The sequence below is a fragment of the Myotis davidii genome, unplaced genomic scaffold (genome assembly GCF_000327345.1).
Source record: "Myotis davidii unplaced genomic scaffold, ASM32734v1 scaffold17, whole genome shotgun sequence".
Classification (NCBI taxonomy): domain Eukaryota; kingdom Metazoa; phylum Chordata; class Mammalia; order Chiroptera; family Vespertilionidae; genus Myotis; species Myotis davidii.
Genome location: NW_006288624.1, coordinates 2,487,878 through 2,510,641, shown reverse-complemented (window position 1 = coordinate 2,510,641; position 22,764 = coordinate 2,487,878). Strand labels below are relative to the sequence as shown.

The 22,764-nt window shown below is 51.6% G+C and overlaps 1 protein-coding gene across 1 annotated transcript in view; it reads left to right on the top strand.

Annotated features, from left to right (window-relative positions):
- Positions 1-22,764, top strand: part of SMOC1 (SPARC related modular calcium binding 1) — a 72,580-nt gene that overhangs the window by 47,207 nt on the left and 2,609 nt on the right. Inside the window, exons 7-10 of the mRNA XM_015562033.1 lie at positions 8,925-9,117; positions 9,599-9,681; positions 11,786-11,891; positions 18,214-18,458. Coding sequence (XP_015417519.1) covers positions 8,925-9,117; positions 9,599-9,681; positions 11,786-11,891; positions 18,214-18,458 — 627 coding nt within the window. The remainder of the gene's footprint in view (positions 1-8,924; positions 9,118-9,598; positions 9,682-11,785; positions 11,892-18,213; positions 18,459-22,764) is intronic.

Here is a 22,764-nt window from a genome sequence, read left to right as displayed (position 1 = left end):
GGAAGTGGTCCAAGGTCCATTGTAGGTCAAGATTGGGAGATGATGTTATTGTTTTCACTTCATTTGGCTGTCTACTCTATGGGGAATAGGGCCTTTAGATGAAATGAGATGGTGATGGTTTTGAATGGGGGCATATTCTGTTTCTATTCTCCCCGCCCCACCCCTACTTGATACTCACCTGAGCACAATTTCAGGGCTTGACTTAGTTTTGTGTCACCGCATCTGCTCCTTCCCTGCCCTGGCCAGACTCTCCTCTGGGCCTCTCCAGGCCTATCATCTGCCCTCTGCTCCAAAGGGAGCCCTGAGTGATTCTCTCTGGGTTTCCCTTCTCTTTGTGGGGTTCTTGGAGTCCTTATATGACCCTGAGGCTCTGGAACTGGCGAGGGCCGAGTGGCAGATCAGTGCTGGATGTGACAGAGAGCCCATAGTGAGAGGGCAGAACCAGCCCAGCAAATGGTGCTCAGAAAATGGTCCTCCGGGGCCACTTAGCCCTCCTGTGAAAAGTGCAAAGTCCACAAGTAAGAAAAATAACTTCTTCACATAGTTGGCTTGAAACCTTAAATGCTAGAACTCTATGTGGCAAAAAAAAAAACAAAAAAAAAAACCCACACCAAAAAGGGCCTGCTCAGTGATGTTCCTAAATCCCTCCCGAAGACTCGGTCTCCAGTAGCATCTCCTCCCCAGGGGCCACATCTTCAGTACCTCGGCCAGCCCTTCAGGAGCAGTAGTCAGGCCCAGCTGGCGTGGTTCAGTGGTTGAGCGTCAACCTATGAACCAGGAGGTCACAGTTTGATATCTGGTTGGGGCACATGCCCCGGTTGCAGGCTCGATCCCCAATGTGGGGCTTGCAGGAGGCCGCCGATCAATGATTCTCTCTGATCATTGATGTTTCTATCTCTCCTTCTCCCTTCCTCTCTGAAATCAATAAAAATAGATCATATATATATATATATCAGGAGTCAGTACCTTCAGACTTGGTCCCACCCTCCTTTTGTCTCTGCTGTCCTCTCCTCAGCCAGATCCCTGCACCATCCCATGCGCCAGCCCAGGGAATTCTGACCAGGAGCCACGCGATTTCTTACGCCTCTGGAATTTCATGTTGTGATTTAGGGAAGGTGGTTTTTGTTAACACACAATTTGTTATTCTGGGTTATTGTTCGGCATTTTATTCATTTTTGATAAGAAGCTAAGTGGCTGTGAGGTATTTGAAGGGGTTTTGGGGTAATTGTAGGCGACACAGCGCTAGTGTTTTTCTGAATATTCTTGGCTGGTGGGATGGATTCCTTTTGCAATGAAACATAAATAAGCTCCTCTCGTTTTTCAAGCGGGTAACTTTTTATGGATTTTTCCACCTAAGAAAATCCAGAACTTGATAGTCTGAGGGTTGAGTGTATCATTTCCCAAGATGAGTCAAAGGGACAGATATTCTTCTTTCAGCCTCTGTGGCCTCATCCCCACTGATTGGCAATCGCTCAGCAGTGGGTGGTCCCATCCTGAAGGTCAGGCTGGAACAGAATTCTGTGGCACAGCAGGATCCAAGCAATGGAGAGATTTTAGGACTAAACACTCTTTGTGGGTCCCTTAAACCTGAGGTTCCATGGTTCAGCTATGAAAGGGGAGCCAGGGGCCAAACATGGGTGTGGTGAAGGATCAGAAAGGATGTGACAGAGCCCCTGCTCTCAGGAGCTTACAGTCTGGTCAGGCCACAGTACCAGGGATGAGGTGGGCATGAGGGGAGCAGATAGTCTTAGACTCAGCACAGGAGACTGCCCTCTGGGTTGGAGCTCTCAGGCATGGAAGGCGGCTAGAATGAGGGTAGGTTAAGATCATGCGGCCCCTTCTTTTTTCTTGCCATGTGTTACAAGCCCGACATGGTGCCAGCACACCTCTACCCAGTACCAGCCTGTGTGAGAACCAGGTCCACGAAGGTCCCCAACCTTCTCTGCCATCTCCCCGTGAGCCCCAATCTCACGTGTTTTTCAGGATCCCGTGTTAGGTCCAAGACTCAGGGTCACCCCCCTCTCTCAGGACCTTGTCCCCCATGCCCTCAGCTCTCCACTCCCCTTTTCTCAGGTGTAAGCTGCTCTCGGTCAGAGTGGTCTGACAGCTGCCCTTCATCACCAGCCGAGCCGAGCCAGGAAGAGAGCTTCTGTCCTTTCTCTGGAAAGTTCATGTTCCTCATTGAGGAGGCACCTTCCCAGTGCATGTTTCTATGGCCACAATCCTTCTTGGCCCTTCTGTGTCTGGTTTTCTATAAGATTGGGCGTTGTCTCAGTTTTCATATGGACCTTGTGATGATAAACTGTATGTGTCAACTCAGCTAGGGTGCAGTGCCCAGTCTGCGCAAACACTAGTCCAGGTGTGGCTGTGAAGGTATTTTTTAGATGCAATTAACACTTAAAATCAGTTGACTTTAAGTGAAGCAGTTGACCCTCTATAACAGGGGTCCTCAAACTTTTTAAACAGGGGGCCAGTTCACTGTCCCTCAGACCGTTGGAGGTCTGGACTATAGTTTAAAAAAAACTATGAAGAAATTCCTAAGATATGCACACAGCACATATCTTATTTTGAAGTCAAAAAACAAAACGGGAACAAATACAATATTTGTATTTGCATGTGGCCCGCGGGCCGTAGTTTGAGGACCCCTTGCTCTAATACATGGCTGGGCCTCATGCAATCAATTGAAGAGAACAAACTGAGATTTCCTGAAGGAGGAGGACTTCTGTCTCCAGACTCTGCCTGAGTTCCCAGCCTGCTGGCCTGACCTACTGATTTTGGACTCAAGACTGTACCATCACTCTTGCTTGAATTTCTAACCTGCCCTACAGATTTCAGACTTGAGTGAATTCCTTAAAATCTCTCTCTCTCGCTCTCTCTCTCCTTCTCTCCTTCTCTCTCTCCATATATATTTCTTCTATTAGTTCTGATTTTCTAGAGAGCCTAACTGCTCCTGATCTCTGACTGCTTTCTTCTGTCTCCACTCATCACTGTGCTACCTCCATCACCATGAGGTTCCCTGCTCTTTCTCCAAAGCATTCTCTACCAGCTCACCTGTACCTGCTCCTTGAATGTTGGGTTAACCAGTGCCTCGGCTTTTCCATCTGCTCATTCCTTCAGCAGCTCCTCCTCCAGAAGGCAGCAACCAGAAAGAAAGACCAGCCCATGGACCTGAAACTAGGATCTTGTAATGTTTATGTTTGTTGGCCATTTTTGTTTAAAAAAAGTAAAGGAGAAAATAACAAAAGATGATAAAGGAGAAAAGGTTCCCAGAACAAAAGGATCAGTTCTGGGCACAATCAAGATTGGGGATTAGCAGAGAATTTAGGTCGTCCACACTCCCCTTTGCTGCTAATCACCACGAATAATTGAGAGGCACAGAGGCCTGGGCTGGCCAAAGCAGACAGAGCTGTTCTCCATGCTTATCCTGTCTTGGCTGGACACATAAGAACCAGTGCCCTAAGCCTGCAGACGGGGTTTGTGTTCGTGTGGTTCCGCCCAGTCTCTCTTTCCCGTCCCCTCCCTGCCCTCTCCCACCCACTTCAGTCCTGCTGTGCTCAGATGCTCGGTGGAATTGTGGGTACAGAGTTCGGTGCATTTTCTGTGGCAGTGGCTGGACTATGTTCCCATGTCTCCCACAGGATGCTTTTCCACTGTGTTTCTTCTTTTAGGACATCAGAGCTTGTGAGTGAAGCTTAAACTACCATTGCCAGGTGGAAGTGGCCTGGCTCTCCCTTCTTCTCTCCATCACCTGGGATTGGATTATAGGGGTGGGTGGTATGAGTGTGTAAGAATGTGTGGCCAGATAGCCCAGGCTCCCTGGGCAGCCCCGACTGTTCCCTCTCCCCTGCTGTTTATGTCTTTCAAGTGTTTACAGAGAGTCCTGGCCCATTCTCAGTTATCAGGCCAGACCTTCTAATCTTGTCATTCTTCCTCGAAGTCTGCTAAGCAGAGATGGAATATTTTAGAACAGTAGTGTTCACTTCTGGGGAGCGCCCTCTCTGGCCCAGGGCCATGAAGAGACCCCTGACATAGATTCCTTGCTTTGCATTCCAGAAGGTGACCTCTTGGTGTCTAGGAAAACTGACAGTTGGAAATTGTAAGATTCATGTGGGTGGGGACTCAGAGGGTAGGGGGTGAAAATGGCTCCAAGGCTGGGACTGGCTTCTGGGTCCTCAAAGACAGAATGAGCTCATGTTCCTTGGAGTGTGTTGGTGGGGGTGTGTGTGTGTGTGTGTGTGTGTGTGTGTGTGTGTGAGAGAGAGAGAGAGAGAGAGAGAGAGAGAGTCAGCTCTGACTCCTGGAGACCCTATGAATGAGCCATATCTATAATGTCCTGTCCTCACCAGCCCTGCTCAGCTGCTATTGATTCATGCCTATGGCTTCCTTTATGGAGTCAGTTTCTCATGCTCGGTCTTCTATTTTCCCAGCATCATTGTCTTTTCCAAAGAACCCTGCCTTCTCATGATGTGGCCAAAGTAGGACAGCTTCAGTTTTGTCATTTTTGCTTCCAGAGATGTTTCAGGCTTAAGTTGCTCTAGGACCCACTTGTTCATCTTTCTGGCGGTCCAGGGTGTTCATAAAGTTAAGCATATTTCTAATGAATAAGTTTTTTTCCTATTGGACTTCTTCTCTGTCCGACTTTCTCATCTGTGCATGGCTATTGGAAATATGCGGGTGTGGATGATCTTAGCCTTGGTCTCTGATGACACATCTTTTCTCTTGATGATATTTCCCATTTCTTCCATTCATCCTTGCTACATAGTGATTAGTATTTGAATGACCTCTGGAGAAACACTGGAGAAATAGTTGGTCGATTGATGGATTGGCTGAAGGGTTTGAGAGGGCTACAAAAATATGAGGTAAATTGATAAAGACTTGAGCAAGTCTAGTGTTTCAGTTATCTGTTGCTGTTTAATAAGATGCTACAAAAGTCAATGGCTTAAATAAAAATGTGTTCTTTCTACTGCTTCTATGGGCTGGCTGGGTGGTTCCCTGGCTGGTTCTACCTGAACTCACTCTGGGACTCATCCAGCTGAGGGTCAGCTGGGCTGGAATGGTCAAGATGACCTCATTCTCCCGCCCGGCAGTCAGTACTGGCCTAGGCTGAGCCCCTTTGGCTCTCCTCTGTGGCCTTTCATCCTCTAGCGGTTAGACCAGCTTCCTTAGGTGGTGGTCTCAAGGTGGCTTCCAAGAAAGTGAGACTGGAAGCTTCAAGGCCTCTGAAGGCCACACACTGTCACCTCTGCCCTTTCCATTGATCAGAGCAAATCAGAGTCAACAAACATGGAGGGATTACACAAGGGCCGGGATACAGAGAGGTGCAATTAATTGTGTGGCCTAATTACCTAATTTAAAAAATAAAGGAGGGGGGAAAAAGCAAAAGATGATAAAAGAGAAAAGGTCCCCAGAACAAAAGGGTCAACTCTGGGCACAATCAAGATTGGGAATTAGCGAAGGATTTAGGGACCATTTTGTAACAATCTGCCACACCAAAGAAAAGAAGAACACAGGTTACAATAAAATCAGATTGGCCTGTCCATGGCGGTGAGAGACAATATTGCAGAGGTAAGGAGCACAGCCTAGGGCAGTGGTGGCGAACCGATGACACACGTGTCAGAGGTGACACGCAAACTCATTTTTTGGTTGATTCTTCTTTGTTAAATGGCATTTAAATATATAAAATAAATATCAAAAATATAAGTCTTTGTTTTACTATGGTTGCAAATATCAAAAAATTTCTATATGTGACACGGCACCAGAGTTAAGTTAGGGTTTTTCAAAAATGCTGCTGACACTCCAAGCTCAAAAGGCTCGCCATCACTGGCCTAGCGTCAGACCGCCTGGGCGAACCCCAGCGCTGCCACCTCCTGCTTGTATGAGCTTGAGGAAACCACCCAGCCAGTCTGTGTTCCCGGGCCCTCCTCTGCTCAGCGGGGGTAATGAGAACACTTGTCTTAGAGGCTGCTGATGAGCTTCTAGTGAGTTAGTGCAAGTGTCAGTCTCAAGCTCAGGGCACAGAAAACACTCAAATGCTCTTGGTACTCATGTCACTCCTCTGTAATGGCAGGCGAGGTGCAAATTGGGCTTGAAGTATTCCAGCTCCCAGGCAAAGAGGGGAAAACACTTGGGTGTAAGATTCATAGTATGCTGAAGCTGAGGAAATTGTTCCAGAAGAAGCTGTGCTGTGTAGAATGAGCAAGTATGTGTTTTGAGGCAGCAATTTGGGGTCGTTTGCAAGGAGACTGACCTGGAAAAACTCCACGCTATAAAAATAAACATATTTTTCTCCAAGAGCCAATGATCAGAGGCAGGACCATCCAAAGGTTAGCAAGACAGGCTTGATTCTCAGAAGCCCTTGACCAGAGCCCCAGCCCTCCTCTTCCCAGCCTGTGTGAACTTGGGAGAGTTCATGGATCTCTCCGAAGCTCATCTTCCTTGTCTACAAAACGACCGTAATGATAATGTCCACCTCACACAGATGAAGAGACAAGGCAAGGAAAGCCCCTGGTTTGTCAACGGGCACATGCTACGCACAGAATGTTTGCTTTGACTATGATTAGTTTAAAGATGGTTTTAAAGGAGATTTTCTCTCCGTTGGAAGACAAACTGCTAGCGCTATTATTACAAACCTTTCCTGTCTCTCTCTTAGAGGGGCACCCAGACTTATAGGGACTACCGTAAAGTAATAAGCAAACAAACACATAAAAGGGGGGTAACCCCTGCATTTAACCTTCTCTCTAGTTCCACGCCAGCCCCCATTTTTTCCATTTGCCTGGTTTTTATTTTCTATTGAACATGGTGCAGCCGCTATGGAAGCTGCTGTAAGCATTTCAGAACAGCCTCCAGGGACTCCCAGACAGACGGCCCCCGAACCACAGTCCCCACCCTCCCGAGATGGCCCCTCTCCACATTTCGGCAGTTTCGGGATCCCCAGTGGTGTGAGGTCAGGTTCATCATGCGCTCTGCCCCTGGGGAAGCTTCCCCCCTCCACCTCTCTGCGTCTGGCTTTCAGTCTGATTGATGGCTTTAGAGTGTTGGACCACAGGATCTTAATTTAAAGCCTCTGTCAGAGGTTGTTCACCAACGTGGTGCCGGTCAAACGCCGTTTTCCTTTGGTTTTGCTCCTCTGTCGCCTTTTCTGTGGCATGAAATACGAGGTAGGAAAATCAGGCTGCCACACTGGGGCTGTGCAGCGGCTGAAAAACTTGCGTAATCCCCTGGCAGGTGCCAGGGTTCCTTCCCAGCCAGGAGCTCAAGTGCAACCTCTGGTCTCCAACCAGGTTTCACCCATCGGCTCATGTCCCTTTCCTAAGCCGCCTCCAGAGGCTGTGCAGGTGGCAGCTGTATTCCGGTTCAGAACCCTCAGTCTAACGCCGGTCCGCTGTGGAGAGCTGTTCCCCAGCCGAGGCGCTTCGGTTTAGCTTTGCTGTGTTTGCATGATGAAAACAATAGTATGTTTTTCACTTTGCAGTTTCAAAATTATGTTGTAATAGTGACTGTGCTATCCACACCTGCCTCCTGACCCTCAGATGTTCTTAGGCCCCCAAGGAAACGTTCCCTCCCCCTGCAGTGTGAGCCACTCCTCAGTTTTGTGAGGCCGTCGGTTCCCCATCACCCGGTGTCTCTCGGAGCCAGAGTGGAGCTGCTCTGCATCTCTGGGCATGGCTGCAGCGTAAACATCTGCACTGCTCATATGTGTACCATTAACAGAGCCATTCTTTCAGAGGGATTGGCTGCCCGAGAGCTGAGTTTCTGTTATTTTGATCATTTGTTCGGTTGCTCAGTGAGTAGCATGAGTCTCCAGGCTGCTGAAACCAAATTCCTGGCCCTAGGAGTGGGATTTTTGTAACGCACTGAAAATTCCACGGCACGCTCAAGGCTGTATTCCTGTCATCTTCAAGAGGAAAGTTCTTGAATAATGTTCTTGGAAAAAAAAATAATAAGGGAAACAAACAAATAAATAGATAAAAAGTAACAGTAGAGATTTGTGGTGTGATCCCTTTGATTGTAAAAATGCAAGTTGTCATATGCATATGCATTTGCGTGTGTGCACGTGCGCATAAGAAAAGATCTAGGGGAGGTGGCATTGAGTTGGTGGGATTATGGGTTTTTAAATATTTCTTAATAACACAAAAAGAAACCCAATGCTATTTATTTTTAATAATTGCAAGACGAAGCACAGCCCGACAACCATAACAAGAAAAGAAAACCAAGAAAGGGAAGTGAGGTGGGTTGGCTGGTTGACGGGGTGGGATTTGCGGGCCGGTGGCCGTGTGTGTCTGAGGCCCTCTGACCCGGCCTTCCTGGCGCTGGGCAGCACACACGTCTCAGCCCGGGCCTGGCTCCAGGGAAGCCAAGTGTGACTGTCCAGACACGTTCACGGTCCCCGAGGCCACGGGGTCCAGACACCTTCCCACAGGCCCGTTGCTCCCTCCCACTGCGGGAAGCAGAGTTGTGTAATAGGATCAAGTCCCGTCAGCTTCCTTTGTGCAGCCTTGTCGGAGCTGGGAAGGAGCGGGCAGGGCCTCGTGTCTGCCCCTTCTGGGCACTGAGCCTGGCTCCCGCCGAGGCTGTGTCTGGGCTTGGGAGAGCCACAGGCAGGCTTCCCTGCATCTGCTGTGGTGACTGTGACAACAGACAGTGCACAGCAGGGGCCACTCTGAAACAGTCGGGAAATGCACCCCCACTCCCCCCAGCCCCTGGCAAACCGCTGCCCTGGTAAGGAGTGGCCGCAGTCCCTGGCTGGAGCCTACTGGGTGTGGATGCTGATGAGCCCTGAAGGCGGGGAGGCACCGCTCTGCTCTTCCTGAGGATTCGCCAGCCAAGCTGTCAGTTCCTTGGGACCAGGCTGGGTCTTTGCATGGAGGGCAGCAACGATGAGTCACGGGAGTGATAGTAACCACAGGCCGTGTCTTCTTTTGCAGAGAAAGTCCACTCATGTGACCAGGAGAGGCAGAGTGCCCTGGAGGAGGCCCGGCAGAACCCCCGGGAGGGCATTGTCATCCCAGAGTGCGCCCCTGGGGGGCTCTACAAGCCGGTGCAGTGCCACCAGTCCACAGGCTACTGCTGGTGTGTGCTGGTGGACACGGGGCGCCCGCTGCCTGGGACCTCCACACGGTAAGTCCCCCAAGCCTGTCCTGTCCCCCGGGTGGATCCTGGGACTGGCCCCCGGCCCCTCCCAGCTTCACTGCCCTGGGTTGGGTGAATCAACGCACTGGGGGAGCAGCGCCTCCCTTCATGGGCAGATGAGGTTCTGACAGAGAGATCTGGGTCTTGGATGCTGGGCGATTTGGGAAAAGTAGGTAGCCTCTCTGAACCCCAGTTCACCGATGCGAAGGCTATTGCCCTCCCTGAGTCTCTAGGTCCTATGGATCAAACAAGATCCTGTGTGCAGACACACAGTGCCATCTCTACGCTTAAATGATTGAAGGACACGTCTCAGTGGCTACATTACGCTGGGGTTGCTCAGTGAGGCTGCTGGCCAGGGCAGGAGGTACTTCCCTGCCAGACCTGGGAGCTCCAGGCTTCATGACCACACAGATCGTTGCTGCAGTAGTGGCTGAAGTCCCCTCTTCACGCATCATCTCTCTCTCCCCAGCTACGTGATGCCCAGTTGTGAGAGCGATGCCAGGGCCAAGAGCACGGAAGTGGATGACCCCTTCAAGGACAGGGAGCTGCCAGGTGGGAGATGACGCTGCCCCTTGCTGGCACCTCACCTTTTTCTGTACCCCCTCCTCATCATGCAAAGTGTTCCCTCCTGAGGTCTGTGTCCTGTCGGTGAGATGGAGCAGGCGTGCTGGACAGGGGCATCTGGGAGCACGGAGCCAGGAGCTGTGGGGTCTGCATCCAGTCCGGGACTTGTCCCTACTTAGTCCTGTGCCCCTGAGCACATTGTCTCTCCTCCTTGCCCTGACCTTTTTATTTTCAACATGTGATCACTGGGTTACAACCTGTCCCTGCAATCCTATCATTCTCTCTCTGTCCTGTGGTGACCGGGGCTGCGTTCTGGGTGCTGTGAACCCTTTTCCCCAGGGCTGTGAAGAGCAGACAGCTTACAGGAAGGGGCTGTCCTGGGGGATGTGGGCACTGCCTGTTGCCTGCACTGCCAAGTGCGTTTGTGATGATCCCTGGTGGCCCAGGACTGTCACTGGCCTATGACACAAGACACACAGGTGGGGGGCCCAGGACCTCTACATGGCTTCTGTGCTGGTTTCCCCCTTATTCGTAGAGTACTCTGCTAATGAGTTACGAGAAGATTACTACGGATTGGTGGCTTGAAACACTCATTTAAATCAGCATAAACTGGGACCCGTGATTGTGGGAGCTGGGCCTCCCTTCCAATTCCCCGTCCCTATTCCTCATTCCCCATCAGGACCCCAGTGTGAGAACTGGCAACAGAGGCTCTTGAAGGTGTGGGGTTTCCAAGTGAGGTAGAAATCACCCTGTTACAAGATGGAGTTGTGGAGGCCGGGGTAGTTCCTTCTAGCCATCTCCTCAGCAAACGTGAATTGGGATTCTCCGTGTGCCTGGCACTGAGTATCATTGCATGATCAAAAGTGACACATGGGCCCTGGCCAGTGTTTCTCAGTGGTTAGAGCATCAGCCCACACACCAAAGGGCCTTAGATTCAATTTCCAGTCAAGGGGACATACCTGGGTTGAGGGTTCAACCCCCAGCTCCAGTTGGGGCACCTGTAGGAGGCAACCAAAGCATGTGTCTCTCTCACATTGATGTCCCCCCCCCTCTCTTTCTTTCTCTCTCTCTCTCTCTCTTTCCCCTACCCTCCCTTCCACTCTCAATGGAAAAATTTCCTCAGGTGAGGATTAACAACAACAAAAATCGACATGAGGTTTCCATAGTGGAGGAGACAGAGAGTGTACAAATAAATAAATACAAGCATACAAATAGCAGTGACTTTTTTGTGCTGTGAGAAGGGCAGGGAGAGCCTACTTCAGAGTCTGTGGCTTCTCTGAAAAGGTATTTGCACAGAAGTTACACTGAGACCTGCAGTGTTTGCAAAGGAAAGAGAATGAAATAGTCACCAAGGAGGACTGTGTAGGGAGTGTCCGGGGCCCATTGAATTGACAGGGACACCCATTTGTGTGGTGGTGTGCACACTAGCAATACTGAGCTGTCGACTTGGAAAGAGCAAATCTGTGAGAAGGTTCATCCATGCTTTGGGTCTTGCTGGAATAGAGCAAAGGAGGAGAAGAAAAACAAATGATCTGAGAGCGTTTATAAGGGAGATTTGATCATTATCATCTAAGTTGGATGAGAAGAGAAGCGAGAAAAAGGAGGAGGCTCTTGGATAGGTAAACTGATAGGTTTATTTGAGTCAACATTGACCTTGGTGACTTCAGCGCCTGGAGAGACCGCTGTTTCCTGTCCTTGCCTGCAGAGACCGCTGGTCACGCTGTAATAGAACCAGCTCGAGTTCCCCAGTAGACTGTGAACTTCACGAGGATGAGGACACTATACCCTGTGTTATATCCCTAACAGTTAGCACACAGCAAAAGTTTGTGCCCGAGTTGACACACAGCAAAAATTTGTGGGATGAAAGCAAATTGAAAGCCTTACTATCCATGTTGTCTGACGGTCCTTTGTGGGCTGCAGGTAGAGGAAGTGTGGAGGTTTGTGAGAGTCATCTGAGCAGTAAGCGATTCCCAAAATGGATTTGGCTGGACAAGAAGGACTTGGAGAAGTTTGGGAAATGGTGGTCGCCAAGGAAACTGTTTACTTGATTATTTACGTGGTGTCAGCCTTCAAACCTCACCGTATTTTTCAGGCTGTCCGGAAGGAAAGAAAATGGAATTTATCACCAGCCTCCTGGATGCCCTCACCACGGACATGGTGCAGGCCATTAACTCAGCAGCGCCCACTGGAGGCGGGAGGTGAGAATGTGAGCAGGACTTGGGCCCAGCGGGGATCATGGGGCCCCTGACTTTCCCAGATGCTGTGGAGACTGGGGAGGGGTTGAGTAGGGTCAGTCCTTCTTCCCTGCTGTGTTTATTCCCAGAATTCAGAATAGTGCCTGGCCCATAGCAGGTGCTCAATAAATATTTGCTAAATGATTAAACAGCTAGAAGGATGGGTGGATAGGTGGAGGGATCACTGTCTGATACAGAGAAATATATCTTGATAAGGCCTTTTATCTCGGTCTCAGAGGTGGATACATGGAATGATAGTCCTCCATGGCAGGAAGGAGGATGGCATATGATGGAAGCAGGGAGGGCAGGGAGGAGGTACAGAGCACTTGAGTTCTCTTTGACGCACACACGAGTGTAAAGGAAACCACATCCGGGCTCTCCTGCCTCCGCTCAGGGTCTGGCCGTTAAAGCTGGACATCAGCTGAGGCCAGTGGGAAACAGTCCTACTCAGGACAGTGGGAGAAGGGACAGGAGGGATGCTGGACAGTGCTGAACGCAGGGTGTCTTCCCTCCCCACTCACCTGTCAGGCGTGGAGATTTTAGTTTTGCTCAAACTCTTACATCTCTGCCCTCCCCTCATGTAAGCTCTGTGCTGGGTTCTGGGGACATTCGGGGACAAGGGCACAGCTCTTGGTCTGGAGGAGCTCCTGGAAGAAGAGATAGCTAATCACGTGGTTGCACTTTAAAGTCAGTATAATAATAGAGGCAGATAAGGTGCTGCAGGGACTCAGGGGAGGGAGGGCATGTGAGAGAAAGCTTTACACAGGAGGCGACGTTGGAGCCACCTCTTCGCTTACAAATGGGAAAATGCTCCGACTTAGATGCACCAGGGATAAGGGCATCCTAGCAGAGGGGGCCGCGAGGGTAGTGAGATATGAACAAGGTAGGTCCTTGTGGAAGGAATTGCAAGAAGCATGGCTTACATTGGGAAGCAGGCTGCGGCCAGGCAGGAGATGAGACGGCAGAGTTGGGCGGCATCCAGATCATGCTGGGTCTTGTGATTCATGGCAAAGAGGGCAGCAGCCAGTCGGGACAGGAAGGCTACCCAATGGTCAGTGTGAAGAGTGAGGAAGAATGGACTACAGCTATGGGGAAGGGATGATGTACTGAAGCTTTAGGAATGAGATCGATAGGATCTGAAGACTTCTCAGATGCAGGAAATGGAAAAGAGAAAGATGTCTACTTCCTTTTCTGGTCTGCTAGCCTGACCTAGAGGGAAAGCAGTGCCACCCAAATCTAAAAATAGACAAAGTAGAAGAGTGTCCCTAGAAACGCCTGTGGCTGGTGCATGGGAGGGGCTGGCCTAGTGTCTTTTCATGGCAGCCGTTCTTAATGAAGGCATCTTGGATGATTGAATTATCCTCTTGGTCCTTCCCACCAGGGCTTCACGAAGCAGAGTTCTCCCTTAGATTAGTCCTCCCATGGCACCCAACAAGCCTTTTATCAGTCCCAAAGGCCGAGTTCTGAGATCCCAGCTGGAGGACTGTGCTTGAGCCCTTTCTTCACTCGCCCTGGAGAAAGGCAACTGTGTGGGGAGGTGGGATGGGACATGTGAACCTCGTGGGCCTTCTGTGGTCCCTCCAGGAGAGACTGTCTTTATTGTGGTTTCCTCCTTCCTGCCCAGTGTGGTTACTTGTTGATGGCCTTGCAGGAAGAGGCTGGAATGTGGCTGACTTGGCATTTCCCAGCCCCGCCCTCCCGCACAGCTGGCCGGGCTGGCCCCGACGCCACATGCAGCTCAGTTGGTCTGCTTGGTTTGGCTAGTGCCTCCGGGCCGTCCCACCTCACCTTCTATAAAACTGCTTGGGACAGCAGAACTGGGCCCACGATCTTGGCCGAAGCAAGTTTCCTTGTGGTAAATGGGGCTGGCTCTCCAGCTGTGCATTGCAGCCAAGGCCTGGCACGGCTCAGGCCCCAGAAGCAAAACTGAAAGTGCTGCAGAAGGGTGGCACCTGCCACCTCTCCACCTGGGAGAAGACTCATGGAGGCCAGTCCAGGGGCCCCTGGCTCTAGCACAGTGGTTCTCAACCTTCCTAATGCCGCGACCCTTTAATACAGTTCCTCATGTTGTGGTGACACCCAACCATAAAATTATTTTCGTTGCTACTTCATAACTGTAATTTTGCTACTGTTATGAATCGTAATGTAAATATCTGGTATGCAGGATGTATTTTCAGGGGTCGCGACCCACAGGTTGAGAACCGCTGCTAGTGGGTTTCCTTATCCCTGGAGGCAGGAGTCAGCAGGACAGCCACCTAAACAGCCCAGAGGCAGGGCATTTTACTATGTCTCTCCCACCATATCCAAGGATACTTCAATGCCCTACATACCCAACGGGCCCTTTTAGTAGAAGTGGAACTTTACCTGTAGGGAGGCTGTGGTATGGACCAGCAAATTGATGCTAAGTGATCTGAAGGGACCATTGCACTCTTGAATGTAGGGTCTCCAGACCCTGTCTAACCAGCTTTGAATTCCAGTAATCCTGGTCTCCAGTGGGTATCATGTGTGCACGTGTGAGAGAGGGATTTGAAGTTTGATGCCAGTATAAGCCTAGAGCTGGGAGTGCAAGTTGTCAAAGTATTGAAAGGCTACTGTAGAAAGCTACAAGAGCGGGGGGTCTCAGTAGGGAATAACCTGGAGGTGGGGGTAAATTTGGGGAGCCTAACTACAATGGAAAGGGCTCCAGTCAAGACCGCTTAAGAGATTCTTGGAAACTCTGGGAGGGGCCTTCCTGCCCCACTCCTCGCTCTGTTGGGAAAACCTTAGCTTCCCTTAGTTAACAGAGGCCTCCTGTCTCCCACTGTGCCCACGGCTGGTTTGGCTGGCCCAGGATGCTCAGTAGATTTCGGTCTTAACTAAATCTTGTGACGCTTGGTAGGTCTGGGACTTAAGACTGTTATGAAGCCAGAAACCTGATTTACATAGTTTTAAACCAGATGCCTTCAGAGTTTTCTTTTTTCTATTATGTTTTGTTGGAAGTATGGAAACTACCCCGAAATCCTTCTGTGCTATGTTTTGTCTCACCCCATCTTCTTCTGGAAGGTTCATGCTTAAACCTTCTTTGGGGTGTGGTGAGAACCTCCTCCCTCTAAATCAAGGGTTCTTTACTTGAGTCTGTGACCTTGGACAAGGTTTAGGGGGTCCATTAAGCCCCTAAAATCTATAGAGTCCTATGTGTGTGTGCGTTTTCTTAGGGAGAGGGACTAGAGCTTACCTAGGTTCTCAGAAGGGTCTACCATCTCCCAGAGCTAAGAAATGCTTGCTTTAACTAGTAAATGCATTGGGAGCTTGGCCTGGACAAGGTGTTGGGTTCCAAGGTAGGACCTTAGCACTGCTGCTTCCCGTGGAGGGCAAAGCTCTGTATTTGAGGGGGAGGGGGAGCGTCTGGAGGTCAAAGAAGTTCAGAGCCGAGAGTCCAGCTGGGAGGAGGGAGGACAGAGGAGACCTCAGGCTCCACAGGCAGGCTGGGGCTATGTCAGTGTAACAGAGGGAAAGGGGCATTGCTTGGTGGGACCCCAGAGGGCCTCTCCTCTGCAAGTGTCCTTAGAGCCTCCAGGGGCCAGGTCAGGAGGCGGACCGGGGAGGCCAGCAGTCAGAAGTCATGGCTGCTCCAGGCTTGAGGTTCTGGGGAGCAAGGAGGGCAGGAAATTGGCTCTCTGGACAAGGGAGGCAGGGCAGGGAGGGAGAGTCAAAATAAAGGGAGGGAAGCCTGGCCGGTGTGGCTCAGTGACTTTTGAACCAGGAGGTCACCGACTCCCGGTCAGGGCACATGCCCGTATTGTAGGCTGCATCCCCAGTAGGGGGCGTGTAGGAGGCAGCTGGTCGATGATTCTCTTGCATCATTGATGTTTCTATCTCTCTGAAATCAATTTTTTAAAAAAGAAAGGGAAGGACAAGGGAGCAGGAGCGAAATGACTAACTCTCAGCATGGGAGGGAACTCTTAGGAGTTGTAAAGTGAGAAGAGAGGCTTCTTGCTGCAAACAAACCCAAAGGTGGTGCAGGGAGCTCCATCAATGGAGGTGCTGAGAACTGGGCCGGCCGGAGCCCCAGGAACACATGCTGGAGGCAGCGAGCCTCTCCTGGCAGGGCGTCCAGGCGGGATGACCTCATTCCTTCCCGTCTCAGCGACTGAGACTTTATTATTCCAGCCTCTAGGTAGACATGACGCTATGCCGAGCCTAAAGGTTAGCTGCCTTTGCCTGGGACACTCATGCCCCCCTGGCCAGAGGGGCCTACCCAGCCCCAGCTGCCCTAGAGAACCCCTGGTGGGAGTAACTGGAACACCTCTCCTGGGGCTCCTCCTCTGTGGGTCCTCCCTCGAGTTTAGGGGCTGCAGAGGCAGGCGGGGCGCTCCCACAGGGAGCTGGCCACCCTCCCTGCACTGTGAGCATCCTGACCAAGAATTTTCTGCTGCCCACCTGGTACACCCTGCAGGGGCAGGCTTGAAAGTGAACGTAGCAGGTAAAATAGACACCCAGGTACCTGTACTGGCAGAGACAGAAATCTGAGCTCCGCGTTGAATAACTGCAAAGCCTGTTCCAAAGACCTCCCGAGCCTGGCTTCCAGGACAGACAAGCGATTCCCAGTGAGCCCGAAGCAGCCCGTCCCTCCACCTTCCCAGGTCCTCCCGCATTAAACCTGTCAGGATGAGGCCCCGCTGGCAGATCCACTAATTGCGCTCTCTTGGAATCAGTCCAGGGTGCCCAGGGAGCCTGCCCAAGACTGCAATCCACTTAATGAGGACTGGGCACTTAGCGGTAATGAAACTTCTTTTTCCCTAAACGTTGAGGTCACTTGGGGGTAGGAAGCGGAGGGAGTTTGCTGGCTTGTCCATAGGGGAGGGGTTAAGGGTGGTCCCCTACTGTCTGGAAAACTCAGCAAACCCCAGCGAGGAACCCCAAGGCGTTGGCAAGTGCCCTGAATATTTTTCTTGCCAGGCCCGGCTGCAGAATGTTCTGGCAGGCCCCAAGCCCCTGAGCTAGGACCCCTTTGGAGCAGTGAGCCCCTTGGTCTTGCTTCTGATGCATGGTGGTTACCTGTCTTCCCCAGCACCCTGCAGACTAAGTATTAGGATGTGTGGAACCCCCCGAGCTCAGTCTTACGCCCCTTGCCAAGGGAAGGTTGCCCAGGAGTTTAAACACGAGGGCCTGGGCCCACCCTTGACCTCCTGCCATTAAACTTCTCTGTGGACTCACCTCTAGCGGGTTTGGGACTGGCCAGTTTTAGCACCTCTGTTTGTGTCCATACTCACTCCTGTGGCTCTGGCTTTCTGGTCAGAGACCTCAGTCTCCTCCTGGGATAGACCCATCACTGGCTTTAAACATTTTAAATATTAGCTAGCACCCCAAGTCCTCCTGGGGAGAAGATGAGGCATCAGTGGACAAAATGATGGGTGAGCTGCGCATGTTACAAGCACAGGCAGTGTCATTGTGTGGTCACCACGTTTGTGGCTGTGAGCCATGCCTGCTACTGTGCCAGGTTCTAGCAGGCTGTCGTGGTTCCTTGGGTCCAGTGCTTCTCAGCAAAGCCGCCGGGGTTCTTGTTAGCATGTGGTGCACCAGGCCCACCCGGGACCTCCTGGCTCAACCTTCTCTGTGGACTCGCCTCTAGCAGGTCTGGGATGGCCAGTTTAGAACCTCTGCTTGTGTTCCTCCTAACGGCCTTCTCTCAATGCCTGTGGGACCTGACAGTGATGGGCCACAGGAACGTCACACTTCACACCGAGGTCTCCCTGCCTGCCTGCCTGTCCAGGGGCTCTGTGTCGCTGAGACAGTGAGCAGCTTGGGGCCAGGGCTGCGCCTCCCACTCTGGAAGCCCTCCCGGGACCTGGCCTGGCGCTCAGAGCACCCTTTCCCATAGTCACATGCATTTTGAGCCACATTCATACATGTTCATGTGTGAAGAGCAGCTTGTCTGGCAGGGAACACTAGGCCAGGAGAAGGACAGTTCAGGTCCAACCTGTGGTTTTCTCAGGCGAGTTAAGGCCAGCCAATATGTGTGAGCACCCATCTTGTACAAGAACGGCTATGGTAGAAAGTGAAGCAGATTCATGCAATAAAGTCACCCACTGGACTTGAACCATCCAGGTTGGAGACTCAGGCTAGAGAGGATGGCTTGGTTCTGTACAGGCTGAGCGGGTCTGGGAGGTCTCTGGCTGGAGGAGCCTGTCTTCCTGGCTGCCCGCAGCCCACCACCTGAGCTACGGGAGAGAATCTGGTGGGGCTGATGGTTCCTACGGCATCTGAGCCGTGCTCTCTGGGGTGGGGGTGTCTGCCCGTGGCCCAGGTTCTCAGAGCCGGACCCCAGCCACACCCTGGAGGAGCGAGTGGTGCACTGGTACTTCAGCCAGCTGGACAGCAACAGCAGCAACGACATCAACAAGCGGGAGATGAAGCCCTTCAAGCGCTACGTGAAGAAGAAAGCCAAGCCCAAGAAATGCGCCCGGCGCTTCACCGACTACTGTGACCTGAACAAGGACAAGGTCATCTCGCTGCCCGAGCTGAAGGGCTGCCTGGGTGTGAGCAAAGAAGGTGAGTGCTCCCCCTGGGCTCCTGGTCTTCCAATACGTGTCCCACCAGGCTCAGGGACCAAGGGCTTTCCAATCAATGGACTCCCAGCTACTCACTTATTCAGTTGTGTCCTGGGAGGATGCTATGCTTCATGCTAGATGCCTGCACACTGGAGGAAGTGATGAACAAGGTCCCCATCCTTCCTCAGATATGCAAATGTTTACAGATGTTGTGATAAGTGCTGTGAGAGTGTGTTAGGATAGGCCAGGTGCAGACACACACATGCAATGGCTCAGCACAGTGGAAATTTGTGTCTCTTCCACGTAATAGTTCAGCATGATTCCAAGTCAGTGTGTGTGTGTGTGTGTGGTGAGAAGGGGAAGGAAGGAGCAGGGATTGCTCCTTACTCTGAAATTCCAGCTAAGAATGACTGTACCATCTTTATCAGGTGGCTTCCAAGGTCACCATGGGGTCATCTGCACCCCAGTCAGGGGTAAAGCATGGAGCAGTGCACGTGGGGAGTTTTATGGGCCCGCCTGGAAGTGACACACGTCACCTCCCGTATTTCACTGGCCGGAACTCAGTCACTGGACCACACCCAACAGTAAGGAAGGCTGGGAGCCCAGGAGGAGGAGGAGAGGATGGAGTCTGGCCAACATCTAATTTTCCCTGTCACAGGCAGACAAGTACAGAATATCGTAGGGACATAGGTAGGGGCACCTCCATCAGCGTGGGGCCAGACAGCCTTGGAAAACTTCTTGAAGGAACTGATGTTGAAACCAAGGATCCGCAAACCCTGGCTGTGAGCCGAGTCTAGTCTGTGGCCTGTTTTCATATGGTCTATGAGCAAGAATGATCTTTGTATTTTTAAAGGGATGTAATTTTTTTTTTTAAAAAAAGATGAAGGAATGACAGAGACAGTACATGCCCCACAAAGCCTAAAATATTTGCTATCGAGTCCTTCACAGGTAAGTTTGCCAACCCTGGTCTAAACCAGTGCCTGAGGAATAAGTAGGAGCTGGCAAAGCAGACAGGCCAGGTGAGGGGAAAGGAAGAGGGCAAGTGCAGTGGTGAGGACATTGAGGGGGAGAAGAACTCAGAGGTGTGAGTGTGGCTGCAGTGAATGTCTGAGGATGGCAGGAGAGGGGCGGGGCAGGAAGCACGGTGAGTTTCAACTTTCTAAGGTTAGTGGAAAGCTGTTGAAGGGGCTCAGTGTGAGAAACTATAGATCAGTTTTGCTTTAAAAAATTATTCTGGCTGCAGCGTGGGAAACAGAATGGAGATGAACAAGGTCCAGTACCCAATAGGAGGCTCTGGCATCGTCCAGGCAGGAGGTGGGGGAGGCCCAAGTTATGAGAAAGCCAGTGGGGATGAAGAGAGTGGGTGGGTTTTGAGAGAGGCAGGACATAGTGGCTGAGTGGAGATGGGGATGATGGACAGCTGGACGGGGGGCCATTCACTGAGGGGCGGCATGGAAAGGAGAGCAGAGCACGCATAGGGGCCAGGGAAGGCACCGAGCATGTTAGGGTGTGTCAAGTGGGATGCGCCTGAAGATGAGATGAACAGTAGAGCAGGTGAAGGGTCTGGGCTGATGGTACTGACTTGGGTGATGCTGACTTATTTGAAATGCAAGCTTTGGAAAAGGTGAGGTCACCTAGGAGGAGACCCAAGGCCTTGTCCTTGTTCTAACCCTCAGTGGATGGTGTAAACGCGGGGACTGCATGGGCAGTGGCTGAGTCACCATAGGTATCCAGTCTCAGGACCTGCCCCCTCCATCTCTGGGTTTTGGCCCCGGTTCTGGAGTGAGTGACCTCATCACTCTGGGCACTTCCATCCGGTGAGGATGCCCCTTTGTGTCCCTAGAGTTCTCGGAGTCACCAGTGTCATGGTTCAAACCCTGCCTCTGCCACAGACTAGCTCTTTCGCCACACACACACCATTCAGCCCCTCCGGGCTCCAGTTTCTCCATCTGTAAAATGGGGCTAACTATAGCATCTACCTCGTTGGGCTGTTGGGCCGATTCAGTGGGACAGTGAGTGAGAGCATTTATCACAATGCCCGAGACATTGAGAAAGCTCAATAGAATGTCAGTATTACTGTTCTTCTTCATGAGATTCCTGCCTCTTTGTCAGTAGCACTTATCACACTGTATTGCACTTTACTGTTCTGTTTCCCCTGAAAGCCATGGACTGTGCCTTTTTAATTCCTTACCGCTAGCATCGTGCATGGTACCTGGTAGCAGTCCATTAGAACCTTGTCAAATGAGTGAATGAATAGATGAGGGGGTTGCCCCTTGTGGTGACATCCTGCTTCGACACACGTGGAATCTGTGCTTTTTTCACAGAGCACATGCAGAGGCCAATATTGGAAAGAGACCACCCAGTGTTAGTGTAGACCCAGGCCTAGCCAGGAGCACTTCTGAGCAAAGCAGGGATGGACACACAGAGGTCTGTAGTGACTCTGCCCTTGGTCCCCTGCCCATGAGGGAAGTTATGGTCTACACAGCACCCAGGCCTAGAGGAGGCAGAGTGTGGTGACCTCGGGGCCACCCAGTCCCTGCTGGGCACCAGGTGTCTGACAATCCCGGCTGCTGCACAGGCCCTGAAGGCAGCCTCCAGCTCTGCCTCTTACCAGCTCTGCAATTTTTAGCAAGTTACTTACACTCTCCGAGCCTCAGCTTCCTCACGTGCAAAATGGAGATGATGTTATTTACTTCCTAGATTTAACACAATGGTGCATGTGAAGAACTTAGGCCAGACCTGGTTCGTGGTGAATGCACAAAAGCAAATTAGTAGTAATAGGGGTACACACCCACGGACTGAAAGCAACTCCCCTGGTCCCTCTGCTCTGGGAGCCTCCGAAGGCCACTTTGGGTTGATGGTTGTAGGGAATGGAGCCCTTGCCTTGGTCATCTGGTGTCATGTGCTGCCCTCTGGTGGGCCGAGAGGGGCTCGCATGCCAGATGGGGGCACGGAAGGGTTTGGGGAAGGATGCAGTGTTTGGGATGAATGTAGCTTTGGGTCTGCGGGACCAAATTTTTTGGAAATGACTCCTGAGCACGGGTGTTTTTAGCAACCAGACTCCTCACTGGGAGCGGAATTCTCTGTGGCAGAAAAGGACTAGGCCTCTTTCTTAACTGGCCCTTCCCAGTTTATAAAGCACCTTTGTCAGGAATATTGTCACCATCCTGTGAGACAGGCAGGGTGGAGACTAGTTCTTCCATTTTTTAAAAATGGCAACTTGCCCTTGAATTGCCCTGGATGCCGCCTGCTCTGGGTCAGGCCCCTGTTGCCCGCTGCCCTCCTTGGTGGTTCGGAAGCAGAGCCAGGTCTGAGTTTGCTTCGCCACATAAAGGCTGTGCCATCTCCAAGCCTCCTATGGGGACAATGTGACCATTTTCTAACTATCACCTACAATTGCCCTGAGCAATGCATTGCTGGACTCAGGCGAGGGGACTAGCGCGGTGAGCCTCCCAGGGCGAGCTGGTTGCTGCTGGCTGAGTCCCTTCTAGTCTCAGCAGGTGGGCGGGGCCACGGGAGCCTCTAGGTGCGGAGGCCTCAGCTCACTATAGGGAGAAGTGCTGCTGGTGGGAGTCCATGAAAGATGGCTCTGCCACTTCCCAGCTGCCTGTCTTTCCACGTAGGATTGGCTTTACCAACATCTGCCCCGTGCCCCAGCCCACCCCGTGTCCTCTCCCTCTCAGGTCTTCAGGAAGGTTAGCATAACTGGAGGCACATGGAACAGTGGGCTCCCTTGGCCAGCGGGTGGCATGGATCTCACAACGCTTCATACTCCTCACAGCCCTCTCTCAACCTCCATAGATTCTCGATCCTCAGGGCAGTCCTATGAGAGGCAGAGCAGGAGCAGTAGGGCCTTGGTCCTAACTCCCATTCTTCAGACTTACCCAGAGGGTGGTGGATATGCATAGTCACATGACTCCAGTCACATGACTCCTGGTGTGCTGCCTCTCAGCTGCCCACTCTTCCTTTAGAAGACCTGGGTCCCGCAGGAGCCTCCCTGTGGGGCGGAATGGGAGTTACAGAACACACCTCGGACCCTAGTCAAGTCACTCAACTGCTCTGAGCCTCAGTTTCCAGATATGTCAAGTAAAAGGGAGGGACCAGGTGGTCACAAAGATGCTTCCACCTGATATTCTGTGACTTGGAGAACCAGGACCAAGAAGGTTATGCACATGTCCATCGGCACCAAACCTCTTCTGAGCTAATGGAGAGGCCCCCAGTGGGGCCTGGCCTGATGGAAAAGGGACTTTGTTTAAAGGTTCAGGCTAGCAATGAGCTCACTCCGGCAGAGCAGGGCTGCCGACACC